The 27,629-nt window shown below is 43.3% G+C and overlaps 2 protein-coding genes across 4 annotated transcripts; both read left to right on the forward strand.

Moving 5' to 3' along the window:
- Positions 1-1,830: 1,830 nt before the first annotated feature.
- Positions 1,831-22,208, forward strand: LOC108025695 (uncharacterized). 3 transcript variants are annotated; one of them, XM_050889336.1, is made up of 8 exons: positions 1,831-5,612; positions 10,621-11,077; positions 14,121-14,297; positions 15,033-15,541; positions 15,609-16,006; positions 16,249-16,621; positions 16,680-18,074; positions 18,777-22,208. In XM_050889336.1, exons 1-8 carry the CDS (start codon positions 2,514-2,516, stop codon positions 19,197-19,199), a joined length of 6,831 nt encoding a protein of 2,276 aa, XP_050745293.1. In that variant the 5' UTR covers positions 1,831-2,513; the 3' UTR covers positions 19,200-22,208. The 3 variants fall into 3 exon arrangements, with proteins under 3 accessions (XP_050745293.1, XP_016951722.3, XP_016951723.3); XM_017096233.3 differs by having other exon boundaries at positions 1,832-5,612; positions 15,606-16,006; XM_017096234.3 differs by having other exon boundaries at positions 1,833-5,612; positions 15,192-15,541; positions 15,606-16,006.
- Positions 22,209-25,315: 3,107 nt separating this feature from the next.
- LOC108025608 (tryptophan 2,3-dioxygenase) lies at positions 25,316-27,609 on the forward strand. Its single transcript, XM_017096143.3, has 6 exons — positions 25,316-25,427; positions 25,491-25,651; positions 25,714-25,847; positions 26,347-26,953; positions 27,224-27,317; positions 27,404-27,609. Exons 1-6 carry the CDS (start codon positions 25,402-25,404, stop codon positions 27,519-27,521), a joined length of 1,140 nt encoding a protein of 379 aa, XP_016951632.1. The 5' UTR covers positions 25,316-25,401; the 3' UTR covers positions 27,522-27,609.
- The last annotated feature ends 20 nt before the right edge of the window (positions 27,610-27,629 follow it).

The following is a 27,629-nucleotide window of genomic DNA, read 5'->3' on the forward strand; positions in this document are numbered from 1 at the left end:
ATAAATATTATACTATAATATTACGTTTAAACTTTCTAAAGCCTGGTAAATTGTAGGCTCTGAGCATTTTACTCAACATTATTGTTTCTCTCCCGTTCATTGAAGACCTAGTTACTATAGATTGGTACGCGGTAAAGCTTATTAACCCAGATCTTATCGCATTATCGTGACTGAGTTCTGTTAACACAAAGAAAACGAGTCTATCTCACGGTACTCACACGCGGTGACACATTTATAATCATTATCATTACCGCCACACGACTATGCAGAGGCGAATATATCTAATCACTTTCATTACGATCACGATCATCTGAATCGCCGCTTCCGAGGTTTATGACACGGGCACGTCTGCTCGCTTTGGGACCGAGCACTCGCAAATAGCCGGGAAGAAGTGTTGTCCAACGGCCATAAAGAAGTCGCTCCCAGTGCGTAATCCGTAATGTTTGCCCCCTTCTCTGGGCCCGGTCAACTAACATGCGATCTGTCCCCTAACCGAACCGTCATTAAAACGCAGAGTTGGCCCTTGGTCGCTCGCACTATAACCCCCGCTTCCACGCCCTCTAGTGATGCCAGATAAATAGAGCTAAGTTATTAGATTTTTACTATATTTAAAATAATACAGTTGCCCTATAAATACTGTTTACATATTTTTATTTTATGTACCACATTTAATTCTAAAAATGTTTAAAACCTTACCATGCTCTTAAGATCATACACTTAAGATAAATGTACAAATTTCTTCCCTTTATCTTAAATACTTAAAATGCTTAAAATCCTACCACACTCTTATAATATTTGTATAAATCCATCCATCTTACTATCTGTCTTAGCTTTCTGCTCTTCAATTGTTTTAAAAAAATCACAACTTTGAGTCAGTTTATACTTGAACTTGTTTCAAATTATTTTTTTAAAATTTATTTATCATATTGTTTTGCTAGTTCTGGAATTATGTTTCCAAACGATCGAAAAAATAGCTGGTCTGGCATCACCTGACCGCTGCTTTCGTCGTTCGCTTTGCATGCACCAACCACCTTTGCTTCTGTTTCTGCTTCTTCCGCTACCTTTCTTCGTCATTCTGCTCGGTTTTTTGCGCATGCGCCCCCGAGACACCACAGTCGACAGAGACATTAATGTACTGTGGGTTGAAACTCGATCTAAGGTGCCAAAAATTAAAAAAAAAACGTATTAAAAACAAGTGAAAAATATTTTTTTAAATATTATTTTGTAGAGGAAGTATTATATATATTTGTAATTATTAATAAAAATGCATAATAATTTTAAATATATTCTTTTGTGAAGTGGTCTTGAGAGTAGTCTTGAATACTTCAATAATAAAGTTGACAACCTTAAAAATATCATTGTTACAATATATTTAAAAAAAACAGTTTTCATCTAGTTACAACAAAATTCTGGAAGGAGTAAGCTTTTTAAAAAATTCTGAAGTTTTTAAGGACAAAAATATTTTTTTTGTAAACCCTAAGAACTTACTATTTTTTAAAAATGTTCTTTTATAAAAAAAGTTGTCTTAAATACATTTTTGATTAAACAAAACTGTTTTAACTGTTTTAAATATATATTTATAAAGTTGACCACCAAGAAATTAAAAATGTTATTATATTACATTACATTTTTTTCTTTAGGATTTTACCCTCCTAAACTTCTAAGGTTTTAAAGTCTAAAAGTGTTTTCTAGCCTTACTTTAAAGATCTTTTGTGTCGCTTATCGGTGGAGATTTTAGCGGATATTTTCCATTTTCCCAAGCAACCGCGGCCAACCACTGTGCAACGGTGGCAGAGGAAAAGGCCGAGATCGCGACGAAGACAGGGTCTTCGAGGTTGGCTTTCCGCCGAGCTGCTCTGCGTTTGCTCAGTCGACTTCCGTCACGATTCGCGTTCGGACGTGCGGTGAGCAGCCCAAACTACCCAACTGGCCAGAGAAAACCCACCCATTTTACCAAGAAAACGAAAAACGAGAGCCGAAAACCCAGAACCGAAGACCGGGAAGAGAAGAATTACCCAAATACCAAGATATATTTTTTCGTATTTTGTTTATGTTCCGGGTTCCGTTGTGTGTTTTGTTTTGAACCTTTTTTTTTGGTTGGTGTAAATTTGCTGGCCCTTTTTTTTTTGTTTTGTTTGGCCGCAGTGGCGCGTAACGCTGGGTGTTCCAAAACGTCAACCCCCAAAGGCCGAGCGAGTATTATCTGGTCCTGGGGCAAGCAGGATGCGCTCGAGTGCCCCTGCGCACCTGTTCGCCAACGACAAGTGCCACGGACAATATAATAATATAATACCTCCCGGGGTGGTGTGCGGTGTGCGGTGTGTGTGTGTGAAATTCTGAGTGTGCCGTCTAATTTATGCAAAGCGAACGCAATTTGAAAACGGAAAAGCGGAAAACTCAACTGGTGGAAACTGCCTGTTGGTGGGAACTGCCCCCAGGAACAGCTCCCACATCTATCTGGACGTATCTTTGGGCGTAGCAAAGGTTTCGATCATGTTCCCCAGCCTGCGATCATGCTGATTGTGGACATGTTGACCCTGGCTTTGGCAAACGAGCCGATATGCGGTGGCAGGATGCGAGCGGGTGGGGATAGTGCAACGATTGGCGGCGGCGGAGGCGGAGGACAGTCCTCGCTGGCGGCGGTGGTGGCCAACACGACTGGCGGTGGACTAGGCCAGAACGTGGGGCTTTCCGCCGGCCACTTGGCATGCGAGGCACGCGGCTCACGCGGCAATGTTGCTGCCGTGCCTGGCGAGGTGCGTCAGCAATGCCACTCGGCGATAGATGGATGGGAGGCGCGTGCGCGTGCTGAATACACTGGCAACAACAAGGGCAGCGGCGGCAACAACAACACCAGGGGCAATAATATCAGCAATACTAGCTGCAACAGCAGCAACAATAGCCTTTCCAGCTGCAACAATAGCACCTACGGCAGCAACAATAGCAGCACCAGCTCTAGCAACACTACCAGCAGCAACAACACCCACAACAGCAGCAACAACAGCAGCGGCAGCGGCAGTAGCAACAGCAACATCGACAACTCTGGCGACAACACAGCAACGGAAGTGGCCACGAAATGTGAGTACGCGCAACTCGAGCGTGAGAGGCAGAGCGTGAGCGCAGGCGCATACCTGCAACCACCCAATGTGACAAGCAGCAACATCAACGGGAGCAGCAACAGCAGCAACAACAGCAGCAGCGCCTGCTCAATACCTACAATTGGCAGTGAGCTTTTCAAAGCCAACCTTGTGGCAGCAGCAGCAGCAGCAGCAGCAGTCGTCGCAGCTGAGCAGCAGAGGCAGCAGCTACTACAGCCAACCAGCAGCAATCAGTCAACGAATTCTGGCCCAAGCCCGTGCAAATTGCTCGATTGCAGTGAAAAATCAGTGGAAATCAATTGCCCAAGCCCAAGTGGGCAGCCCAAACAGTTGGCAGGCAGCGAAAGACCAACGGAAAAGTCGCAAATCGAAGCCAAAGCTGGCGACGACAGCAGCACCAGCAGCAGCAGCAGCAGCAGCAACACCAACGACGACGACGACGACGACGACAACAACGACAACGACAACTTCGACAACGACGACGCGCGACGTACAGAAAAATTTGTGCAAAAAGCCAGGCAAAGCGCGTTGTCTGCTCGCGGGCTAGATAATTTTTTTAACGCCAGTGAAAATGTGCAAAGTGCCAAGGTAAAAGCAGTACCAGCAACACTAGCAGTTGCAGCAGCAACAGCAGTAAGCCCAAGCTCGAAAAAGGAGCAGCAGCAGGGGGAGCAGCAGGAGGAGGCGGGGCAGGCGCCATTGTCATTGCCATATTCGCAGAACCCCTACCCAAACCCACACCCAAACCCAAACCCAGACCCAGATCCCAGCCCAAACTCATCCTTGACTGGATGTGCTGTTGATAATGTCGCTGGCATTGCTGCTGTCCGCCCACCACAAACCAGGCCTTTTGTTGTTGCTGGCGGTTACGTGGATTACGTGAGAGGCAACGCATCTGCAGCAGCAACATGCAACAACCAGCCAGCAGCAGCAAGTGCAACATTCGGGGAGAAGCTCATCGATTGTGAATCCTTGGTGGGCCATACATCAGCAGCAACTGCGACAGCAACAGCAGCAGCAGCAGCAGCAGCAGCAGCAGCAACTGCAGTAGCAACAAGCTGCAACGAGCAGGATCTCATCGATTTTGAGCACGATTTGGGTGAGGATTTTGTGGCCAGCCAGCGGTTGAAGCGATTGCAGTACAATTTTCAGGGACGCGTGGCCAGTAGTAGTAACATTGATTGTGTAAAGGCATCCTTGAGACCACAACAACACGAGCAGCAGCAGCAGCAGCAGGAGCAACAAACAATAAGCATAACAAAGAAACTACCCCCAGAAGCAGGGCTCCGCCAACAACAACCCCAAGTGGAGGAAGAAACCCCCAGCCAAGCCCAAGTAGACTTCCGAACGCAAGACAATAAGGCGATTGCAGTCGTTACAGCGGCTCCAAGTGCAATTCAATTAAATGTGAATGGCATTCGAGCCATCGGCCAGTTGCCAGAGCCAAATGAAAGCGAAACACCAGGCCCAAAGACCAGGCCCAGACAAACAGCTGAAAATCGCCAGGAGCAGCAGCAGGAGCAAGAGCAACATTTGCTGAATACGCGCTGCGAGTGGTCGCCAGTGCGCAGGATCCAAGGGGAGCAGCAAAAGCAGGAGAGGAGCGGCGACCAAGTGGTGATTGAAATCGAAACGGATTGCGAGCAGGAGGCGGAGCAGGAGGAGGAGGAGGAGGAGCACCAGCAGCAGCAGCATAAGCCTAGCCAGGTCTTGAGGCGCTCCGCCTTTGTGCCCGCACAGCCCAGTGGCAAGTCGTCGCTGGAGGCCGGCGATTTTGGGCCCACGCTCAGCGAGTTCGATGTCCAGCGGTTCGGCGAGTATCTGAAGGCCGCCCGCCAGCTGCAGTGGCGCCACCTTAACCCCAACTCAAGCTCAAACCTCAACCCCAACCGGGTGGAGGCAAGCGGCACCAGTAGTTTCCAGTGCTACGACGAGTTGCTGGCCGAGTTTGTCAGCGAGCAACAGGAGTACGAGTACGTGTTCGACTACAATAATAGCAATAGCGATTCCAATTCCGAGGAGGAGCAGGAGGAGCAGGAGGAGGAGGATAGCCAAAGCGACAGCGATAGCGACAGAGCCTGCCAGTGCCATGAGTGCCTAGTTAGCCGGGAGCAGACCACGTCCACTTGCGCCACAGACATCGCCGGAGCTCTTCTACACCAGCCTGGTCTGCTGACCCATCCGTACTCTTTGGCACAGCCACTGGCACATCCCACCCACCCGATCGACGGCCAGAAGATGCGCGAGGTCAACGGTCAGCTGCGCGGCCTGCTCAAGAAGCCGAACAGGCCGCCGCCGGCGCGCAAGAACCGCGTCGTCTTCGATGAGACGCGCAACGAGTTCTTCGAGGCCGACTACATCATCCTGATCCGCGAGGACTGCGCCTACGACGAGGAGGACGAGGAGCCCTGCACCTGCGGCGAGCACGAGCTGGTGCGGCTGTGCTGCGAGGAGGGCTGCCAGTGCAACTACGCCGTCAATCCCGCCGAGGCGGGCGAGGGCAGGACGCCACAGGTGAGTGTCCAAGGGGATCCCGGGCTCCAGAAGTCCCATACTTCCGCTCCAAATTATCAATGCTACTTGAAGTTGTTATGGATATTGGAAAATATTGAAAGTATAGAAGATTTTTGGCTTTAAATTGTACATTTCCTGCAAAAAATAGGCAGTTTATTAATAGTGTATTTTAACCCAAAGACCCTTTTCTCATCCCCACTAAAAGTGGGGTAAAATTAAAAAAAACATATCAAAAAAAAGTTACTTAGCCTACGTTTAGCTTTAATTATAAAAACTTTGCTTAAATAACGGAGGATTTAAAATGAATAATAATATAAAAATAATCAATAAATTATATATATTTTAATTTAACATGCGGTTGATAAAATTGTCCTATATTATTATAGTTATTATAATGAAAAGTTATCTAGTAGTTAAAATTAACTAAAAGTTAGTGGGCGGTTCAGCTTAGGAGATATTGTGGCATAATGCTTCAAGATAAGTAATACCAAAATGAAAGGTTATATATTCTTTAAGTTTTATAAAATCGTTGAGCTTTAATTACTTTAGCTCATATCTTATCAGAATATTACAAATATGTCGGTTTATATTGTAATACGGAAAAGTGCTTTATAATGGGAGTTCTAAAATATGTATTCATGATTTTTTTATTCGACTCAAAGGCATAGACGATGTTTTAAAAGCTTTTACAAAGGGTTTTTGATTTGTGTGCATGGGTTTAGGGCTTAGTTCTTGTTGAAAACGAAAATTGTTGCATTTGCTGGTTGCCCAGAAGGCCAGGTGCCCAGGTGCCCAGGTGCCAGGCTGCCTTGAAGAAGCCGATTGCATTTCCTTTGCCGGCCAGCCAGTCCGATTCCGAGCATAAGCTGATTAGCTGCCTCCATCTGTGCCCCAACCTCCGCCTCCGCCTCCGTCTCCGTCTCCGGTTCCAGCCGGAGTTGCTTAGCCGGGTCCGGGAACCGTTTTGCCTTGGCAAAGTGGCTAATGAGGGCAACCTGAAACGCACCCCGGTCTTTTAACTATCCCATTTCACCGGGGTCGCAACTTAAATTGGTTTATTACCGACTTCGCTTCGTGCTGTTAGCTTGAGGGGCTTTTCATCGCCGATGACGTGCTCTTGCCAATTTTAAACTTTACAACCTTGCTGATATCTATATTCACTTAGTATTCCCTTCGCAGCCCAGCTCGTTAGAGGCAGTGGAAGTCGTTATAAATGTAGTTTTTCATCGTAAACTTTCTAGAAAGGTACCTTAAATACTCCTAATAGGTCTTACAAATCGCAATTACGATTTTTTCTAATTGGCATAGAAATTTGGTTGCCTTTTAAAAGCCAAAAAAGTGATTCTCAACTTAATCTAAGTTTAAGTGCGTTCACACCGTAAATTCGAAATATTTTTCTAGCACTTTTCTTTGACTTCATCCAATCCAAACTACGAATAAAACCCCATACGTTAAGTTCTTACAATATGTAAGAATTTTAAATTAGATCGAAACTTGGATACCTTTTAAAAGCCAAATATGTTTCTCATCTCAATCTATGTTTAAGTGCGTTCACACAGAAAATTTTAAATATTTGTCCAGTATTCTTCTTTGACTCTACCAAATCAAAACTCCAAATAACTTTCTTTGTAGCCAAATAAAATACTCAAGGACCTTACAAAACATAAGTTTTTTTAAATTAAACTAAAACTTGTATATTTTTGAAAAGCCAAAAAGTGATGTTCATCTTAATTTAAGTTTCAAAACTTTAGGTGCGTTCAGACATATAAAAGAATATATTTTTTAATCAAAACTTGGAGTAACTTCTCTTAAGTAATTGAAGTAAGACCTAAATTTTGATACTTTTCAATATTTAAAAATGGTCTTCAACAAGAACTCATTAGGCTAATTACTTTTCCAGATTTTCGGCCTAGTCTTATACAATCAAAATTCCTAATAATCCACCCTGAACTCCAGCTGCCTTATCAGTTGCTTTCCCACACTCGAGTGAATAACTTGGAAATGGAATTCCTCGCCGCACAATATTCACAATTAGGGGCCCAAAGTTTATTTTCCTTTTCAATTTGGCGATTTGTTCGTTATCATCCGGCCGACAGTGTGACATGGTGGGAATGGTCTTGGGCCTTTCATGTTAATTACGGCAAAGGCTGTCCAACTTTTGTTATCAGTGTGTGTTTTTAGAATTGGCGAAACAAAAGCACAGCAGCCCAGCCAAGCCAAGCCAAGCCAAGCCACAGTGTCCTCGTTTCTCCCGCCCAAGTGGCAGTCAAGTGGGAGTCAAGCCGCAGGACACCCGCCCACGCCCACGCCCATGCCCACGCCCACATTTACGCCCACTCGAGCAGAGATACAGATACACGTACAGGATACAGGCGCCCATTGTATGGATGTACGTAACACATAATGGCTGCGAGTTTGTCCTCGCATTCTCTATTGGCAAGTGTGTATAAATCACTTAAGAACTTTCATACAAAATGCTTTTCTTGTGCCAGTAACTCGAAACTGCAGTCACAACCAGCGACATTGTTGTCGATCCTCCTCGCTTCCTCGTTTTTAAGTAGAAAGAATCCTCTCCCCCTCCTGTGATAGATTGTTTTATGAATTGCGCAAGGGGTTGTCATCGTGATGAGCGCGTTATATGTGTTAAGGACATTCAGGAAAGTTGCCACCAGCATTCGGACATTCCTTCCCTACTTCCTTCCCCGAGCGGCGTAATCATTGTCATCCTAACCCGCCTCCACATGGCCCCATGCCATGGAATACCATCCTCATTGCCGCTCTCACCTCGACACTCGTATCGATCCTGAGCGGCCCTCGAGCTGCGTTTAAATTTCAATTTGCTGCCACATAAGCGACACTTGAGTGCGCCGCTTTTTTGCTTATCTGCCCGGCCCTCCTCTGATGTCCTGGCAGGGTCCTGTCTGAGGGCCTGGTCGAGAGTGCATCGGGAAAAAATCATCAAAAAATCATTTTCGAGTCGAGCGTTTGTGGGGGCATTTCTGTAATTATAGAAAGTGTGAAGGCCTTTGAAGAACTTTTTTTTTTTGGCATTTTCCAGTTTTAACTTCAGGATTTTGAAAAAAAAATATTAAAGAAAACAGTAATATTTTATCGAAAGTTTGTAAAGGTGTTGAGATTCCCAAAAAGGCCTAGGATTTTTTTGAATATTCTAGGAACTAATTAATTCATTTTTTTATGATATTAAAGATGTTGTCAATAGTTAAGATTTCATTGCTTAATTATTTTAATCTTAAATGATAAATCAATGTTTTTTTAAATAATATAATAACTAATGGTTATAAAATTTAATCAGCTTTAGATGTGAATTGAAAGTAACTTAGCGTTTTTTTTAAGTTTAAAATCTGTAAGAAAGGAGTATGATATATAAATTTTAAATTTTTTTGTAACTTTTTAAAATATACAAACATTTTCAATTTTTTAAAAATTTTTTAAACCTTTTTTAGAAATTAACTTTTCGAATTTTAAAATTTGTTAGAAAGGAGTATAGTTCATCAGCTCTTCAACAGCATAATTTTTGGAGACCTTTTAAAGACTCTTTATACCCATGGAGATTTTGGAACTTTTTCAACTTTTCATAATTTTTTTACACCTATTTTTGCTCTCAGTGTGGGCGCCCAATGCACTTGACTTGGTGCTTCTTGAGAATGTAGCCCCCCACCAGTTACCACCACCAGTCTGTGTGTGTGGCCTCTGTGAAGAGTTTAATATGCATTTAGTGTGTGTAACAAGTTTGCCGAGCACGTTGCATAAGACACAGACAGCTAGCCACATGCACATCCTCGACGCCATATTTATGCAAAAGTTTTCGCATCTCAAGGCAGAGTTATGACAGGAAAATGCTACAGAAAAAAAAGAAAAGAGAAAGGAAAAACCTAGAAAAACCAGGAGAGTGGCCTGAGATCCTTGTCTAGACACTGCAGCCCGCTGCAGTTGCAAATAAACAGGATTTTGGCAGTGCCCGGGGGAATTCCGGTGGAATGAAGTTCGAATCCGTGCTTTCGGTGGCAACTTTTACACACATGAGCAGCATAACTTCTCTGCACTCTGTGTTATCCGTGTGCTTGGCTGAATTGAGTTTTTGGCCTCTTGCTACTTTTCCTGCCACCTCAGATGGGGAAAAGGGTACGGAAATCCAGGACAAAGGCCATTTTTGTTGAACTATCAGCAAAATAGGAAATATGATCTGGGATCGTTTTCAAAAACATGTGCTATACCTTATATTCTGGAAGTTATTTTCTCAGTCCTAGTTAGAAATTACAATATACTTTCTTAATTATTTCTCATTTCATTTTCATATCTTTCAAAAAAATAACAGCAGTTCATTTATCATAGTTACTTTAAGGTAGATAAAAAAAAGTATTTAATCAATAGTCTAAAAAACTGCCGATAGAATCGGTTATAATCTTCCAATTTTAGAAAAGAAAACTTTTTAAATTTATAGTGATTATTTGATTATTTTTAATAAATACATAATATAGTGTATATTAAAATGTTTTTTGTATGCACTTAGTTAGAAAGAAAAGTACCTAATCAATAATGTAAGATATTTTTAACGAAACCCTATGAAACCCTTAAATTTTTTTGAAAAACCTAAAAATGTCTTATAAAGTTGTAGAGATACCCATAAATATATGGTATGTCAGTGCTCAATTATAAGCTTCTTAGTAGATGTTAGGCACTCCCGCATCAGCAGTTGAAATATATCCACCAGAAGGCTTAGCTAACTGGGCCATTGGGAGCAGGAGATATTTCACAGTGGCAGGACGAGAAGGGATGGGCTTAACTCTGATTTATGGCGAGCAGTTCGTCATTCCTGCCCCCAGATCCTGCCCTTACAGGCTGATACAAATGCAAGGACATGAGGCTGCGCCCATACAACTCAATTAGCGTAATTTGCGGTGATGCAACCGCCCACGAGCATTATTCACCTGGCTTACGTGCTTACCTCTGGCTAATTTTGGATTTTTTTTGGTTTCGTGTTCTACAGAGTCCCAAATACCAGCCGCCCATTGAGTTTGTGGACGATGCGGCACTCAGTCCGCCCGATGGCTACAAGGACAGCAGTCTGAAGAACACGCTGGGCGGCGCCCTGAGCGGCCACATCTTCGGGGCGCAGCACCTGCAGCAGTTGCAGGTCATCCAGCGGCTGCAGCAGCAGCGCGCCGCCATGCTGGCCGCCCGCAACACCACGGGCGGTCAGATACCGCCCCCGCCCCCGCCCGTCGGCACTGCCCAGCAGCAGCAGCAGCAGCAACAACAGCAGCAGCAGCAGCAACAACAGCAGCAACAACAGCAGCAGCAACAGCAGCAGCAGCAACAGTCGCACCAGCAACCTCATCATGGAGCTGCACTGCAGCAGCAGCAGTCGGAGGAGGACCTCCAGGGCGTTTGCACCGAGTGTGCCGAGTGCGCCGAATGTGCGGCCAAGCAGCTCCAGGAAGCAGGTGAGTGGCTGCACTGGCAGAAAATATTAGTTCTTCTTTTGTATTCCATAAAGCCAATGTAAGCTGACATATAAGCAAAGAATTCGGTTTCATCAAATATACATATACAAAAAATATATCACCATAAAAAACACAAATAAAATATCATTTTTTTTTTAATATTTAAATGATTTCTGTAATCCTTTAAATAAAAAATTTAAAATATTTATTTCTAACAATTTTATGTGATAATTTTCAAAGGCATGATTACCTATTAAAGGAATCTCTGCTTATTGTTTTATGAACCTATGTATGTCTGTATATTTTGAATTATAGGAAACCAAGAAACATATTTTTTAATACGTTCTTTGCTCACTTTTATAAATAATTAGATTATATAAAAAAGGCGTAACTGTTCTATGATAATTATTTTCTTACCTACATATTTTTTTTTTGAGCAAACACACAGAATGTTATAGAAAAGAAAAATGTATATATTTTTTTAAATTTGCTTCGAAAAGTCTATAAATTTTTGTAAATGAATTGTAAATAAATCCAACTTAATATGTCAGATTTCAAAAGCTTATGTAAAAAGCCTTACTAAAATTTCTTTATATATTTTATGAGCTCTGGAAAACCAGAAATATTATAAATATGTTCATTATATAAATTGATAAGCCAGCAAATATCATTTATGAGGTAGTTTTTAGCTACCTGAAAATCGCTCCAGTATAATCCCTACATATTGCTTTGTAAGCATGCATACAGAGCCTTAGTCATATCCTCTTTTCACTTTTTAAAATTATAATTTTACATTTTAATTAAGCCATCCTTAAAGAGGAATCAGAACACGTGATATCCCATATCATACATACTTTTTAACCACACTTGACCGGAAATTGCTGAAATTTGAGCCCTGTTTTTTTTTGTCATATGTAAGGGGTTATGAAAAAGGGGGATGAATGCTTGTGTACTGTGTTTTATGCACTGTGCACAAATGGGGGGGCGTGGCAGTGTGGCAACGTGGCAATGTGGCACTGTGGCACCCCAAACACTGGCACATACATATGCAGATCTGTGTATCCATCCATCTCCATCGCCGCAATGCAATTAGCGGGAATCCCCGGGGGAGCCGGCGCGCTCCTTTCATTCACAAACGCTTTCGTTTGCCTTTGTGTAATCTAATTATGAATTATTTATGCAAACATTCAACCGCTGCCCGTTGACATCCTGCCTAAGGGCCCCCCGTAAATTGGACGCCATTTTGAATGCTTCCTATTTTTTCCAACCATATTTTTTTTTATTTTGCACAGCCGCTAGTTCGCTGCACTTGCTCTTGTAATTTTCTAGTTAATTTAATTCGGGAAAGTGGAACTGGAGAGGGGGTGGCCAGGGTTCAGGGTTCAGGGTTCAGGGTTCATAGACGTTCAGGCGGTCGCCCCGACTGCCGGACAGCAGTGTCAATAAAAAGCACACAGCAGATAGATACACACTCCTGGAGGCCTTTGAATGTGTACCTCATCGGAGCAGTGGGATGGAGTTGGAGCATAATACAGAATTTAATGGTATCAGGCTAGGGAACTTGGGTATACTACGATTATTCATTAAACTACTCCCTAAAAATACCACCCCCCTTTTTTACCTACTTACTGTTGGAACATTTTCATAGAGATAGCTCATATTATAGATTTAAGCGATAGAAACTTAATAAAAAATAGGAGTATATTATGATTATCCATTGATATTCAACTGGACTTTGGCCTAGGTATACCTTTTCCCCATTATAACCCTAACCTATTTATGCTCTCTTCCTCTTCCTTGGTAAGAAATTAATCATGATAAATGAAAAGGCACTGTATTTACTACACCTTCTCCCCATCACCCCTTGCCAATCAATAGTAAACGCCTGCCATTTGGCCATTATGCGAGCCCTTCACTCGAATAGACCTGCCCGAAAGTGCCATAACCATTGGAGTAATGCCATGGTGACGGCGGCTCAAACGGAATCCCTATCTAGCTGCCAGCTCTGAGCAATAAATAATGCGATGGCATTCGCAGTTTGTTTGCCCAAGTCGCCCGCATTTTCACAGAAAGCGCTCATCGAATCGAGTCTATTGATTGATTTACGGCAACTTGACTTCGGCTCCGTTCGAATCGAATCGAATCGAAGCGAATCGCATCGCATCCCTAACCCCTAAAAGGATGTTTGAGCTGGCAAGGCATTTGCATTAATGTCGGTGGTCACGCTTTATTGGCCACCGAAGCGAGCTACCAAGGGAACCGGGAATAAAAAAAAATATAGGGGGAAAATGGGCAGGGAGGGCAGGGCATTTTCCGGGGTTTCCCTGCTCGAGCGGGGCGCTCCTCATTAATTGTTGCGCCTAACGAACCGCGAATGCGACAAGCCCCCAGCGACAAGCCCAGAGATCGGCAGCCTTCGCCCAAAACTAGGTGCCTATATGGAAACTAACAGCCAAAAAGCAAAAAGCTATGCCCATACCGATCCTTCAAGCGCGCTTCCGCTTTGTCAGCCCGCAACGGAAGTCCCCCCAAACTTTATACCCGATTTATCATCGACTTTTGACCCATGCCCGAAAAGGTATCATCAAGGTAGCCAAGCATGGGTCCCATACTTTCGGGGGAAGTTTAGCCCAACTAAGCATATCATATTTTTAATGAAAAGCACTTCGTGGCTGGACTTTGGTAGTGGGATGTATAAATAAGTTATTATAAGTATTAATGAAATGGAATTCAAGGACATTTATTAAGATAGAATTTTTTACTAATATATATATATATGATTTAAAGGCCTGCTTTCGATATACAATATTATAAACATACAGTTTAAGAAAAACCCTTAAACATTATAATCTTTTTAATATTCCTATTATTCTTTGATAACTTTTATCATATCATCAGAAAAAGATTACATTTTCCTTCTAAGTACTTACTAAACTCTGAGATAATGTTATAAAAATATTATTTCTGATTACTTTTCATATAATTTATTATAATTATGGTTCCTAAATATAACTACATGTATTCCATATCTTCCTCAAAACAGAGTGCAGCTCTCCCCAGTGCCCCGAGGAGATGACCCCGCTCGGAGTGCCCGCCGTGGCCATTCTGCCGCTGCACACCAGTTCCCCGGAGCGCCGCATCACCCAGAAGGAGATCATCGCCGGCGAGGAGCGGCCCAAGTATGTGCTGCAGTCCCAGTACAAGCCGTCGCCCACAGCAGGTACGCCATCGACCAGTTCCCCAGGCTATCCTATCCCAATGTCGTATTCAAATCCAACCGCAAGCCCACTTTTGTCATTAGCTTTATCATGCATTTGTGCACAGCCAGCAAAGGCAACCATTTGCAACTATACATGGCCATATTGCACTTTTCATACTCGACCTCCGACGATTCGATTCGAAACAATTCCATTCGGGGCGATGCTATCAAGGTCGACGCATTTATCGCTTCAATTGAAATTTCCCATCTGAGCATTGGGCATTGAGCATTGGACACTGAGTGTCCTTTTATTACGCAGAACAATGGCTTTGAAATAAAAAAAAAGCTTGAAAAATTAATAAAGTAGATTTATAACTAGTTTTTATCCTATATAAATCTCTTTTTTAAAATCAAGGTCTCCAAATTCTTTTTTTTTTCTTATTTAGTTTGTTTTTTCCCCTCAAAATATGTGAACAATTTTCGTGAACGCCTTTTTTAAGCAGAATCTTTTACCCCAAAAAGTATGTGTTATATTCAAAAGCCAACCAAAACGCCCCATCAATCGCTTGTCCAACCATTGGACTATCGTGTGCATCCCCATATGCACTGTACATACCAGACATCCGTATATCACGATCTCCACATTGATCTCCGGATCGATTTCAATCCTCAATCCCTCGAATGCCAATAAATGCTCTATTTTGCCAAAACCATGCTGCCCCTGATGGTTTGTGCCTATCCGATTTAAACGTGCAGTGGTCAAGTCTAGAAAGGAGTCGGGCAGTGGGAAGGCCAGTTCCGGATCCGCCTATGGGTCCGCCTCTCAAGTCCCAGTCGCGGTCCCTGTGCCGGCCATCAGTAGCTCCGCGAAAAATAAAAGATTTGTTGTTGAAACCATTACCACTATGACCACAGTGACCGAGCGCCGCATCATCCGGGAGGCCAACGAAGATGTGGCGACCGCTGGTTCCGTTGCCGTTGCCGGTTCCACCCCTGCACCTGGTACTGCTCCCGCCCCGCCTGCCGTTGGAGTTGCTGTTGCCAGCGGGCCGGAGATGCTGCCGCCCGCCCTGCCGGCCAAGGCCAGCGCCACAGCAGCAGCGGCCGCCGCAGCAGCCGCTGCCTCAGGAGTGGCAAATGCAGCAGAGCAACAGTCCTTCGATTCCCAGAAACCGCCACCTATACCGCCGAAGGAGACCTCGCCCACGCAGATCAGTGGCATCCTCAAGGGCGGCAAGCTATGGAAGCAGGATTCCATCTCCCAGGTGAGTTAACAAATAGCTAGTCCTATTATTGAGCTAATATTAAATGGTAAATATTTTTAAACAGCAGTCGGATGACCAGAACAACACCACTTCGGAGGACGAGAGTGGTGCCACAAAGCGCTCGGTCCGTTTCACCGAGGATCAGGCAAATGCCGGCACCGATAGCGATGCCCAGTCCTTGGCCGGTGATCTAGACGACAGCGAGAACCAGATTAACGAGCTGATCCCCATTAAGAAGCACTCGACGCTGTTCAACAATGCTTTGCGACCCAACTCAGCGGTGCGCCAGCTCTTCCCGAGCGTCTCGGCCCATCAGGCGCCAGTGCTCACCTCGGAGGCATTGAGGGCCTTCGACGAGTCCAAGCGGGCCGGCTGCCTGGTCACCCACCTGCCGGGAAGCTGTGGTGACTCAGACACGCTGCGCCGCAGCATGGAGCGCAACATACTGCGCCGATCGCTGATCAAGTAAGTAGCTGGATGACGGGGTAGCCTTATGGTGGCGCACCAGGGCGAATTGAGATGTTAAGCTATTTATTTATTGACAAATAAGTGATTTGTTTGCGCTAGACAAATAAGCATATAACTGTGCCAGTTAACTGTAGTGAAATTTAAGAATTAAATTGAGGAGTCGTTTATTTGGCGCCCCCGTGGGGCGAAAGAACAGAGCATAATATTATAGTCAATTAAACAAATTCCCCCTTCTTTAGGAAAAAGGCCGTAAAGTCAGACATCTCGTTGGAGGAGCGCATCAAGCAGTTGACCTGCGACATCGACGAAGATCTGGCCGAGGAGCTGCAGCGGGCTGTGGACGAGGACGCCGAGGCGACCGCCGAACGCGCCGATGAGCTGGCCCAGCGGAACAGTCCCGCCGGCGAAGAGAATCCCAATCCAGTGCCCAATTCCGGTTCACTGGCCCACAAGTTTGTCAATGGCGAGAAGAGCTTCTCGCCGAGCAGCTCTGTATCCAGCTCCTCGAGCGGATCGTCGGCCTACAAGAAAATCGCCGACATCTTTAACCGCGACAAGAAGCAGGAAAAGATCATGGAGATGGAGGAAAATCCCATTGTCATCATACCCCAGGTGAGTTTTCTTTTGAAATCTGAGAAAGATTCGAGAGTTAAAACTGATATCCTTGCAGGAGTGTCGTTGTCCGGCTGCCCCTGACTTGGGCATGGGCATCCAGGTGCCGGTGGTGCACACGCAGATCCACCGCACTCCGCCCCGCCAAACGGAGCCGAAGCGTCAGTTCCTCTCCTCCACCTTGGCACCCCTGACCGCCTGTGTGGCTGGCAACAAGGACGACCTCTCCTCCTACTACACATTGGCCGCGGCAGCCGCCGCTCATCCGCATGCCCATGGCCACGCCCACACGCATGCACATGCCGCCCACTACGCCGCCGCTGCGGCCGCTGATTTCAATATGGGCCAGCTACTGGGAGCGGCTGCAGCCGCCGCCGCCTCTGGAGATCCAGCTGCCCAGCATGCAGCTGCGATGGCAGCTCAGGGCTTGGCCCAGGGATTGGCCGCCGCTGGAGGAGGAGCAGGAGCAGGACTTACTGGAGAAGATGCGCGCAAGGTGGCGCCAGATGTGATTGCCGGCACACCGGGCCAGGAGGCCGCCGGGCGGCAGGAGCAGGACGAACTGGCCGCCTTTGCCCAGGCGGACGCCAAGCGCACGGAGCAGCTCAAGAAGCGGTACACGGGAGCGGGCTCAGAGCCCAGCCAATCGCAGGCCAGCAGCGATGATGACGAGCAGAACGACTATGGCTTCAACAAGCGTCCCTCGGTGCGCGGCATCAAGCCCAAGTTCAGTTCGACCAACGAGATCCTGGCCCAGATGCAGGAGCAGCTGACGGCGGCGATACCCACGGTGGTCAACAGCCAGCCGGTGCAGCATGCGGTCAAGGGTTATGCCATGCCCAATACGCTCAAGCAGAATCCCTCGCCGCAGAATGTGCCACAGAATTTGCAGCAACAGCAGCAGCAGCAACAACAGCAGCAGCAGCAGCAGGCCCACCAGCAACATCAGCAGCAGTTGCAGCAACAGATGGCCGCCGCCATGCAGAAGACGGAGCAGCGGACGTGGAGCTTCTACAGCGAGACCGGCGAGCAGCAGCGCTTCCCCATGGACGCGGCCGCCATCCAGCAGACCTACTACCAGACCCTGCCCGCCGGCACCATGTTCCGCCAGACGATGATCCAGCAGGGCGCCACGGCTGCCGGCGGTGCCGATGATGCATCGCTGCTGTATGCCGCCGCTGCCGCTGCCCAGAATTGCCAGAGTGTCACCGCCACGGCCACCGCCACCGCCACGGCCACGGCCATCGAGCAGAGCAAGCACAGCAGCTACAGCAGCCACTTCGCCCGCAGCCCCACCCGGCGGCCGGAGTCGCCGCCGCCGCTGCGCAACTACCACCAGACCATGGTCCTCATCCCGTACAACGCGGAGACCTACTCCCAGTTCGCGACCAGCAACAGCGGCGACCCCAAGCTGGCGCATATCCAGCGCCAGAACATCCTCGAGTACCAACAGGTGAGTGGCGGGAATGTAGGTAATCCTCTTTTAGCTAAATCCTGAAGAATTCGCGTTTAATGATTGCGTCATTGGATCTAATCGTCTAAAGCCATTGCTTCTTTAATTTTATTACATTTTATTTTAAAACGTTAATATTTATTTGAAGGTTTTAAAGTAGCTGTTAAAGATTTGAGATTTGGTATTTAATTTATTCTAAAGAATTCGAGTTTTGAGATTTTTTATTTTATTTTATTTATTTTTAGTAAAAACTCTATTCTTAAACTTTGTGAAATTCGGTTTAAAAACGTAGGTATTTTTTCAAAATATACCGGTAAAATGTTCTAGAATAAAAAGAGAGTGGTCACACACTAGGTATTTGATAAATACTAAAGAATTACCTTTTTGAATTGCTTAGTTAGATTTTCTTTTAATGTCGTTACTTTTTAAGTGTAATTGAATTTGATTTTAAAATGTTATTTATTCCAAAAAGTTAATATACAAGGTCTAAGATGAAAAAAATGAGTATTTGGTATTTAATTTATGCTAAAGAATTCGCGTTTTTCTATTGTTTAGTATTTAGTATTTTTTGTTCGTATTTATTACAATTCAACTTAAAAAGTATTTAATTATACAAAAACCTTAACAAACCTTCATAAGATATAAGAATAAAAACCAGTGTGTCATGACCATTGACTAAATTACCTGTCTACCCCAAACTAGGTTACCCAGCAGACGATTCGTGTGCCCATTGGCTACGCCCTGCCCGGCATGCAGTTGCACGTGGTCAGTGGGCGCGGCCATGCCGCCCACTACGCCCAGCACCAGCAGCAACACCAGCAACAGCAGCAGCAGCAACAGCAGCAACAACAGCAGCAGCAGCAGCGCCTGATGCAGGGACACTATCAGTTTGGACCCGAGGGCGGGATGCCAGGATTCAGTGAGCGCGGAGTGCCCGAAGGAGCGGCCGCCGTCTCACACAGCGACTGCAATGCCATGGTATCGCCGACGTCGGCGGCCGCAGCAGCGGCGGTGCAGCAGCAACAGCAACATCAGCAGCAGCAACAGCAGCAGCAACACGCCGCCGGAGGAGTGGGCGTGGGCGCCCAGGCACAGGGATCCGTGTACTATGCGATGAACGTATGACCCGCGCTCGAATAGTCGCTGCCAGCGGCGGTCATTGTCGAGCGCCGCCAGTGTCAACTTGTCGAAATGTCAGCGACTTCAGTGCATTTGGGGGGCGGCGGCATGGGCGGCAGATGAGCGCCCGCCCCGCCCAGTTGCGAGTTTGAGTCCACGTCCTCGTCCTCGAGTTCCCATGAGTCCCATCCGCTGATTTGAGTTGCCCCTCAGTTGACCCTAGCGAGCGTTTTTCCATCAGTTCGATCTTCCGTTTAGGCAGTGTATCTGTTTCCGCATCAGTATCAGTATCTTTATCCGTATCCGTATCCGTGTTGTCTGTATCTGTGTGTCACAAATACTCGAATATGTCAGTGTCACAGAAATCACTTGTGGTATAGAGTATTCAAAGTCTTATTGATATGATTTACGGCATACTTTTTAAGTGATTTGTGGGGCACCCCCATTAAAGATAGGGATACACCCATCTCAAGTTCTATGTAAACGGTGCAGCATCGGCCTTGTTATGACGCTGCAACGTTTGCAGCTCGATTTACGAACAATCCAAAGTGTTTCACTCAACGTTATGCAATACTCCAAAAAGTAATCTTTAAGTTGAGCCCTGCCCTGGAGGATTTTATTTTATAGTTATTAAATGTTTACGTATTTAGTCAAGTGCGGTGAAGAGAGAGAGAGAGATGAAAATCTAAACCAAAATACAACCAAATCACATGAATTTATTTCGAGCATATACATAAATGCTGGGTGCTAGTAATGCAACAACAAGAACAACAACAAACACAACAAAAACCAAGAAGAAATGAATTAAGCTATGAAAGTATATTTAACAAAGTTAAACATAAAGCAAAGATATGTAATACTATTTTTTTTAATTACTTTTTTTTAGCTGTTAGCCAAGAGAACAGAGTTTTGCTCAATGGAAAGTGCATTTGATTTCGAACGCATCTATATAAAAACATACATTATTAAATATCTACATATGCGAATGCTAAACTAAATTATACATAATTAAATTATATTGAATTGAATTGATATTAAAAAATATTTCCAATGTAGTGCAATTTGTTGCTAACTCCAAAAGCTCTCTTATCAAAGAGTATTATATTAAAGCAAATATATATATATAAATATATATTTTATGAGTATCGAAAATTATAGGAATATTTTTAGGCTTAGGCTTTATTTGTATGGAATTTAATTTAAATTAATTTATTTGTTCTTTATGTACAATAAATTTACAATTTACAACAATGTTTTAATTTTTACGCTTAAGAAATGTACCGTCATGTATGTACAATCTATGGGCGAACAAATCTAAATGTACGTATGTATGTTTTGTATGCTACAGTTTGTTTGGGTTTCATTTTGTAGATCGATCAGCCTGCATCGCATTCCGCATCTTCCACATTCCAGACCTAACGAGATGTAACTGAAATGCAACCCTGGGTGATTTCAAGGCAAAGGTGCCCGGAAGTATGCATTAGAGTTTTTACTGCATACTTTCGGGCAGTCAAACGTGTTGTTTTCCAATCTCCAGACATTTCTAAACATCTCCAATCGCCTTTCTCCCGAAGTGAGAGCATCAGTGCCAAAAGCTTGCCTCCCAGAACCTCTCTCAATCATCCCATACCTTCCAGTCATTCCATCTAGTTGATAAAGATACCATATAAATCGTGCAATCATAAGAAAAATGTTAGAAGTTACACAGAACTCATGTTGATCTGGAGATGATATCGCATCTCTTCGATTTATAAATTTACACACTGAAACATACGCATAGATGTAAGTGCATTTATGCACACTCCCCGCATGCGAAACATTAAGATGATATACTGACATATATAGCGTATGAATATTGTATTTCGATTCAGATATTGTGTTAATGTCTATAACGAACATATTGAAACTATTGAAAGCAAACACGAATTAAGAAGTGCAATACTGTTAACGAGAGTATTTCCGCTGACCGGAAACGGAAGCGAAATATGAACAAAATCAAGAAGAAGACAACGCAATTCCGTGAGAGCGTGCGAGCGAGATAGATAGATGGTCGGCCAGTTAGACAGAGACGGAGATAGCCGATGAACAAAAGAGTGACAGAGATAGCGCGCATAACGAAACAACTTAGTCATAGATTTAAACAAAGAAAAACACATACATTTACACAGCGATTAACGATTAACTATAAACAATAACTAAAGCGTGGTCTTAGGTGTTCGATATTCAATTTTTTTTTGTATCCTTCCGTTTGGTTTTTCCTTTTTGCGGTTCCAATGAGCGATTCCGATACTAGAAGTGACTAGAAAACGCAGCGCGATTTGCATAATATATAAATACATTTAGAGCCAGATAGCGAGCGAGAGTAAAGCGATAAATTATAAATAAATATATGTATATATATACATACAGGCATACATATATATACATGGATATATACTAGATGTTTATGTAATACATAAATGGCATTGAACGATTTCCAAGCACATTGCAAAAGCCCGCAAAATTCAAAATCGCATGAAATTCCCCCCCGTACTCGTTTGTGTTCCACCAGATTCCCAGATGTAACTCGATTTTTTCTATGCAAAAGTAGTTGAAAAAGATACAATTAAAAGCCGATATAGATATATTTAGACACCTACATCGATAGTATCCTATTCGAATGATTTATTTGAGATCTTGAGTTGCGATTTTGGACATGCAGAGAGTTAAGAGAGAACAACAACAGAAAAGGTGTATGAAATAGTATAAATAAGATCGGATATTAGTGCCCCGACACTACCATATTTAGTATGTATTCGGGGCAGCCAACAACAAATCCAAGTAAAACAAAAAACATACAAAAACCAAAAATAAGAACAACCAAGACGATGTAAGCGACGGTTCGAAGTGAGAATTGATGCGAACGGCACAAGTATATAACAAATTTCAACAAGTATATGACTGAGCCAATGACTCAAAAATAAATTTTAAACAAAAAGGAAAACCAGAAATATATGAGAAATACAAAAATGATAAGCAAGTGATTGTTATTGGGATCTTTTTTGGGAAGGAACAGCTTAAAATAGCGACAATAATGTCCTCAAATAAATTGGTTTGTATGTTGTTCTTTATTTTGTTTATTTAATTCTGCTTATGCTGCAAACAAATGAAAACAAGCTACAGTTATCAAATTTAGTTCCACTTTTATTGTTTTCCTACAACCTTGACCTATTTTTAAGGCTGAAACAATTTGTTAGATATTTATTTATTTTCACATACACTCAGAGAAGTGCGATCGTTGTGTTTTTGTTTCAGAAAATGATTTAAATACGATAAGGTTCTAAGCTTCATAAACGAGATCCCAGTATGAAATTGAAATGCCATTGGTCGACCCTGTAGCCCGGTACATGAACTGTTGAAAATCGTATCTTCAGCTTTGTCAGGGGGCAATCAGTGAAATGTGGTTAGTAAAGGTTCCGTTCACAAGGGAACTCAAGAAAGGCAATTGAGAATGACGAATGTCACACCTCGTTGAGCTCGTTGTTTAGTATTCAATCCAATAGCATTTAAAATTGATAATTTTTAACTTTTGAGATTAAATAAAAAACACCTGACCCTTCAGAAAAAACCACAAGAAAATCTGTTTTTTTTTGACTAAAATCTGAAATCCAACAAATTGTGATATACCCCTTTACAAAAATTGAGAAAATGGGTCAAAAAATAAATTTTCTTTTAAGTGATGCAGATCGATAGCAAATTAAGCCAGCTTTCCAAAACAGTCGGCCTTTTGGCTGTACTCCTTGATTTGGGAGAACTACGATTAAAAAACCACAAGGAAATCTGTTTTTTTTGACTAAAATCTGAAATCCAAAAAATTGTGATACACCCCCTTACAAAAATTGAGAAAATGGGTCAAAAAATAAATTTTCTTTTAAGTGATGCAGATCGATAGCAAATTAAGCTAGCTTTCCAAAACAGTCGGCCTTTTGGCTGTACTCCTTGATTTGGGAGAACTACGATTAAAAAACCACAAGAAAATCTGTTTTTTTTGACTAAAATCTGAAATCCAAAAAATTGTGATATACCCCCTTACAAAAATTGAGAAAATGGGTCAAAAAATAAATTTTCTTTTAAGTGATGCAGATCGATAGCAAATAAAGCCAGCTTTCCAAAACAGTCGGCCTTTTGGCTGTACTCCTTGATTTGGGAGAACTACGATTAAAAAACCACAAGAAAATCTGTTTTTTTGACTAAAATCTGAAATCCAAAAAATTGTGATACACCCCCTTACAAAAATTGAGAAAATGGGTCAAAAAATAAATTTTCTTTTAAGTGATGCAGATCGATAGCAAATTAAGCTAGCTTTCCAAAACAGTCGGCCTTTTGGCTGTACTCCTTGATTTGGGAGAACTACGATTAAAAAACCACAAGAAAATCTGTTTTTTTTGACTAAAATCTGAAATCCAAAAAATTGTGATATACCCCCTTACAAAAATTGAGAAAATGGGTCAAAAAATAAATTTTCTTTTAAGTGATGCAGATCGATAGCAAATAAAGCCAGCTTTCCAAAACAGTCGGCCTTTTGGCTGTACTCCTTGATTTGGGAGAACTACGATTAAAAAACCACAAGAAAATCTGTTTTTTTGACTAAAATCTGAAATCCAAAAAATTGTGATACACCCCCTTACAAAAATTGAGAAAATGGGTCAAAAAATAAATTTTCTTTTAAGTGATGCAGATCGATAGCAAATTAAGCCAGCTTTCCAAAACAGTCGGCCTTTTGGCTGTACTCCTTGATTTGGGAGAACTACGATTAAAAAACCACAAGGAAATCTGTTTTTTTTGACTAAAATCTGAAATCCAAAAAATTGTGATACACCCCCTTACAAAAATTGAGAAAATGGGTCAAAAAATAAATTTTCTTTTAAGTGATGCAGATCGATAGCAAATTAAGCTAGCTTTCCAAAACAGTCGGCCTTTTGGCTGTACTCCTTGATTTGGGAGAACTACGATTAAAAAACCACAAGAAAATCTGTTTTTTTTGACTAAAATCTGAAATCCAAAAAATTGTGATATACCCCCTTACAAAAATTGAGAAAATGGGTCAAAAAATAAATTTTCTTTTAAGTGATGCAGATCGATAGCAAATAAAGCCAGCTTTCCAAAACAGTCGGCCTTTTGGCTGTACTCCTTGATTTGGGAGAACTACGATTAAAAAACCACAAGAAAATCTGTTTTTTTGACTAAAATCTGAAATCCAAAAAATTGTGATACACCCCCTTACAAAAATTGAGAAAATGGGTCAAAAAATAAATTTTCTTTTAAGTGATGCAGATCGATAGCAAATTAAGCTAGCTTTCCAAAACAGTCGGCCTTTTGGCTGTACTCCTTGATTTGGGAGAACTACGATTAAAAAACCACAAGAAAATCTGTTTTTTTTGACTAAAATCTGAAATCCAAAAAATTGTGATATACCCCCTTACAAAAATTGAGAAAATGGGTCAAAAAATAAATTTTCTTTTAAGTGATGCAGATCGATAGCAAATAAAGCCAGCTTTCCAAAACAGTCGGCCTTTTGGCTGTACTCCTTGATTTGGGAGAACTACGATTAAAAAACCACAAGAAAATCTGTTTTTTTGACTAAAATCTGAAATCCAAAAAATTGTGATACACCCCCTTACAAAAATTGAGAAAATGGGTCAAAAAATAAATTTTCTTTTAAGTGATGCAGATCGATAGCAAATTAAGCCAGCTTTCCAAAACAGTCGGCCTTTTGGCTGTACTCCTTGATTTGGGAGAACTACGATTAAAAAACCACAAGAAAATCTGTTTTTTTGACTAAAATCTGATATCCAAAAAATTGTGATATACCCCCCAGAAAATCAGTTTTTTTGACTGAAATCGGAAATGCAAAACAGTATGTATACATAGTTGAAAAGGCTGAGAAAAGCCAAAATATTTACGACTCAGTTTCGGACTTCTCAGCGGCAGTTAGTGGGCAAGAGCTGTGTGTAGTCGCACTTTCACCTCCGGCGCTTGATAATTCGCGGCCTATCTGGGATCAGATCGCCGCCTGTGCAATCAGTCGGAACTGAAGTGGAGGGAACCGAGCTGGGGTGGAGCGCTCAGCGGCTCTCGGCTATCGGTTCGCTGGGGTCTCGCCGCCGGTCCGCGACCGCTTCAGTTCGCCAGCGTCCGCCGGTCGAGCAGCCACGATTCGGGAGCGAGCATGAGCTGTCCCTACGCAGGAAACGGGTGAGCACGACCACGTGCGGTCCGTAGAAATGCGATTCCCAATAGCCAGATCCCAACCCCCAGAAACGAGCACGACGACTCGGCGGTGCCGCTGACCACGGAGGTGGGCAAGATCTACGGGGAGTACCTGATGCTGGACAAGCTCCTGGACGCCCAGTGCATGCTCTCCGAGGAGGACAAGCGACCCGTGCACGATGAGCACCTGTTCATCATCACGCACCAGGGTGAGTGGGCCTGGTATGCAGTAACAGATCCGCCAGTGTGCTAATATATTGCCCCTTCAAAGCCTACGAGCTGTGGTTCAAGCAGATCATCTTCGAGTTCGACTCCATTCGGGACATGCTGGACGCCGAGGTCATCGACGAGACCAAGACCCTGGAGATTGTCAAGCGACTGAACCGAGTGGTTCTCATTCTCAAGGTGAGTTCTTTGATAGGAACTGATGGTCCAAGGGAAAATAATTTACAATAAAATAATAAATAATATTTAATTTAAATTTAAATTGATTATAAGATGCATGGATTACATTAATAATTGTATGTAAAGAGTAAAACATATTATCTGTTCTATGATATGATATTTTCATCTATATTCATCCATTCAAATATTTGATTACAATCAGATCCATTTCCGTTTTAATTTTGTTTAAGAGAAAATATTAAATATAGAAATTGAAATTCAATTAGTAAATACAAAACTATTTTTAATGATGAATTCTTTTTTTTACTTAGTTTTTAATATCAAAAAATAGTTAAAATAAATAAGATAAAATAAATATTTTTTATTTTGATTTAAATGAGTTTAAGTTTAATAGTTAAAATATGAAATAACATACATATATTACAATTAATATGCAGATATTTAGTCTTAATATGTAATTTTTTACCAGTGCAGCTCATCATTTCGTCTTCTCTTACAGCTCCTGGTGGACCAGGTGCCCATTCTGGAGACGATGACCCCGCTGGACTTCATGGACTTCCGCAAGTACCTGGCGCCCGCCTCCGGCTTCCAGTCGCTGCAGTTCCGCCTGATCGAGAACAAGCTGGGCGTGCTGACGGAGCAGCGGGTGAGGTACAACCAGAAGTACTCGGATGTCTTCAGCGACGACGGGGCAAGGAATGCCATTAGGAGCTCCGAGCAGGAGCCCTCGCTGCTGGAGCTGGTGCAGCGCTGGCTGGAGCGGACGCCGGGCCTCGAGGAGAGCGGCTTCAACTTCTGGGCCAAGTTCCAGGAGAGCGTGGACCGCTTCCTGGAGGCCCAGGTGCAGAGCGCCCTGCTGGAGCCGGTGGAGAAGGCCAAGAGCTATCGCCTCATGGACATCGAGAAGCGGCGCGAGGTGTACCGCTCCATCTTCGATCCGGCGGTGCACGATGCCCTGGTGCGGCGCGGCGACCGCCGGTTCAGCCATCGAGCCCTCCAGGGCGCCATCATGATCACCTTCTACCGGGACGAGCCAAGGTTCAGCCAGCCCCACCAGCTGCTCACCCTGCTCATGGACATCGATTCGCTGATCACCAAGTGGAGATGTGAGTAGTATTTAGTACTTAAGACTTAAGACTGGTTTGGGCACCTATTTTGCTTTTTATCTATTTATATGCTTTTTTTCAATCGAGATTTGTACTGTTTTATTTTATTTTAACGCATTTTTTAACTCTTGACTTATTTATTATTTTAACTCTATGAAATATAATCTTAAATCTAAAAACTTTAATTTTGGTTTACTTTTATTTAATATTTATAATATATATTGTGGTATAATTTTTTCCCTCGCCCACTACTTTCTACTCCCTCCCCAGACAATCACGTGATCATGGTGCAACGCATGATTGGCTCCCAGCAGCTGGGAACTGGTGGATCGTCCGGCTATCAATATCTGCGCTCCACTCTCAGGTGATGATCACAGATCTGTTCGTACGGAGATCATTGACTCCTAACTCACCCACACACACCCACTACCCCTTTCGTTTTCTCTCCAGTGATCGCTATAAGGTGTTTCTGGATCTGTTCAACCTGTCCACCTTCTTGATTCCCCGCGAGGCCATTCCCCCTCTGGACGAGACCATTCGCAAGAAGCTGATCAACAAGAGTGTTTGACAACGGGCAAGGGATCCTAATTAAAAGGTCTTTCTATCCATTGTTTTAATGTTTGTGTAAGAAATATACTTGTATAGTCTTTGTTTTACATGTATTGTGTTTATTGGA

The sequence above is a fragment of the Drosophila biarmipes genome, chromosome X (genome assembly GCF_025231255.1).
Source record: "Drosophila biarmipes strain raj3 chromosome X, RU_DBia_V1.1, whole genome shotgun sequence".
NCBI classification, from domain to species: domain Eukaryota; kingdom Metazoa; phylum Arthropoda; class Insecta; order Diptera; family Drosophilidae; genus Drosophila; species Drosophila biarmipes.

What these genes read in the sequence shown, in the direction of transcription:
- LOC108025695 (XM_017096233.3), top strand. Translation starts at nt 2,514, where the DNA reads ATGCTGATTGTGGACATGTTGACCCTGGCTTTGGCAAACGAGCCGATA. An exon ending in CAAGCAGCTCCAGGAAGCAG is followed by an intron (nt 11,078 to 14,120) that starts GTGAGTGGCTGC and finishes TCCTCAAAACAG; the next exon opens with AGTGCAGCTCTCCCCAGTGC. An exon ending in CTGCGCCGATCGCTGATCAA is followed by an intron (nt 16,007 to 16,248) that starts GTAAGTAGCTGG and finishes CCCCTTCTTTAG; the next exon opens with GAAAAAGGCCGTAAAGTCAG.
- LOC108025608 (XM_017096143.3), top strand. Translation starts at nt 25,402, where the DNA reads ATGAGCTGTCCCTACGCAGGAAACGG. An exon ending in TGTCCCTACGCAGGAAACGG is followed by an intron (nt 25,428 to 25,490) that starts GTGAGCACGACC and finishes CCCAACCCCCAG; the next exon opens with AAACGAGCACGACGACTCGG. An exon ending in GAGTGGTTCTCATTCTCAAG is followed by an intron (nt 25,848 to 26,346) that starts GTGAGTTCTTTG and finishes CTTCTCTTACAG; the next exon opens with CTCCTGGTGGACCAGGTGCC.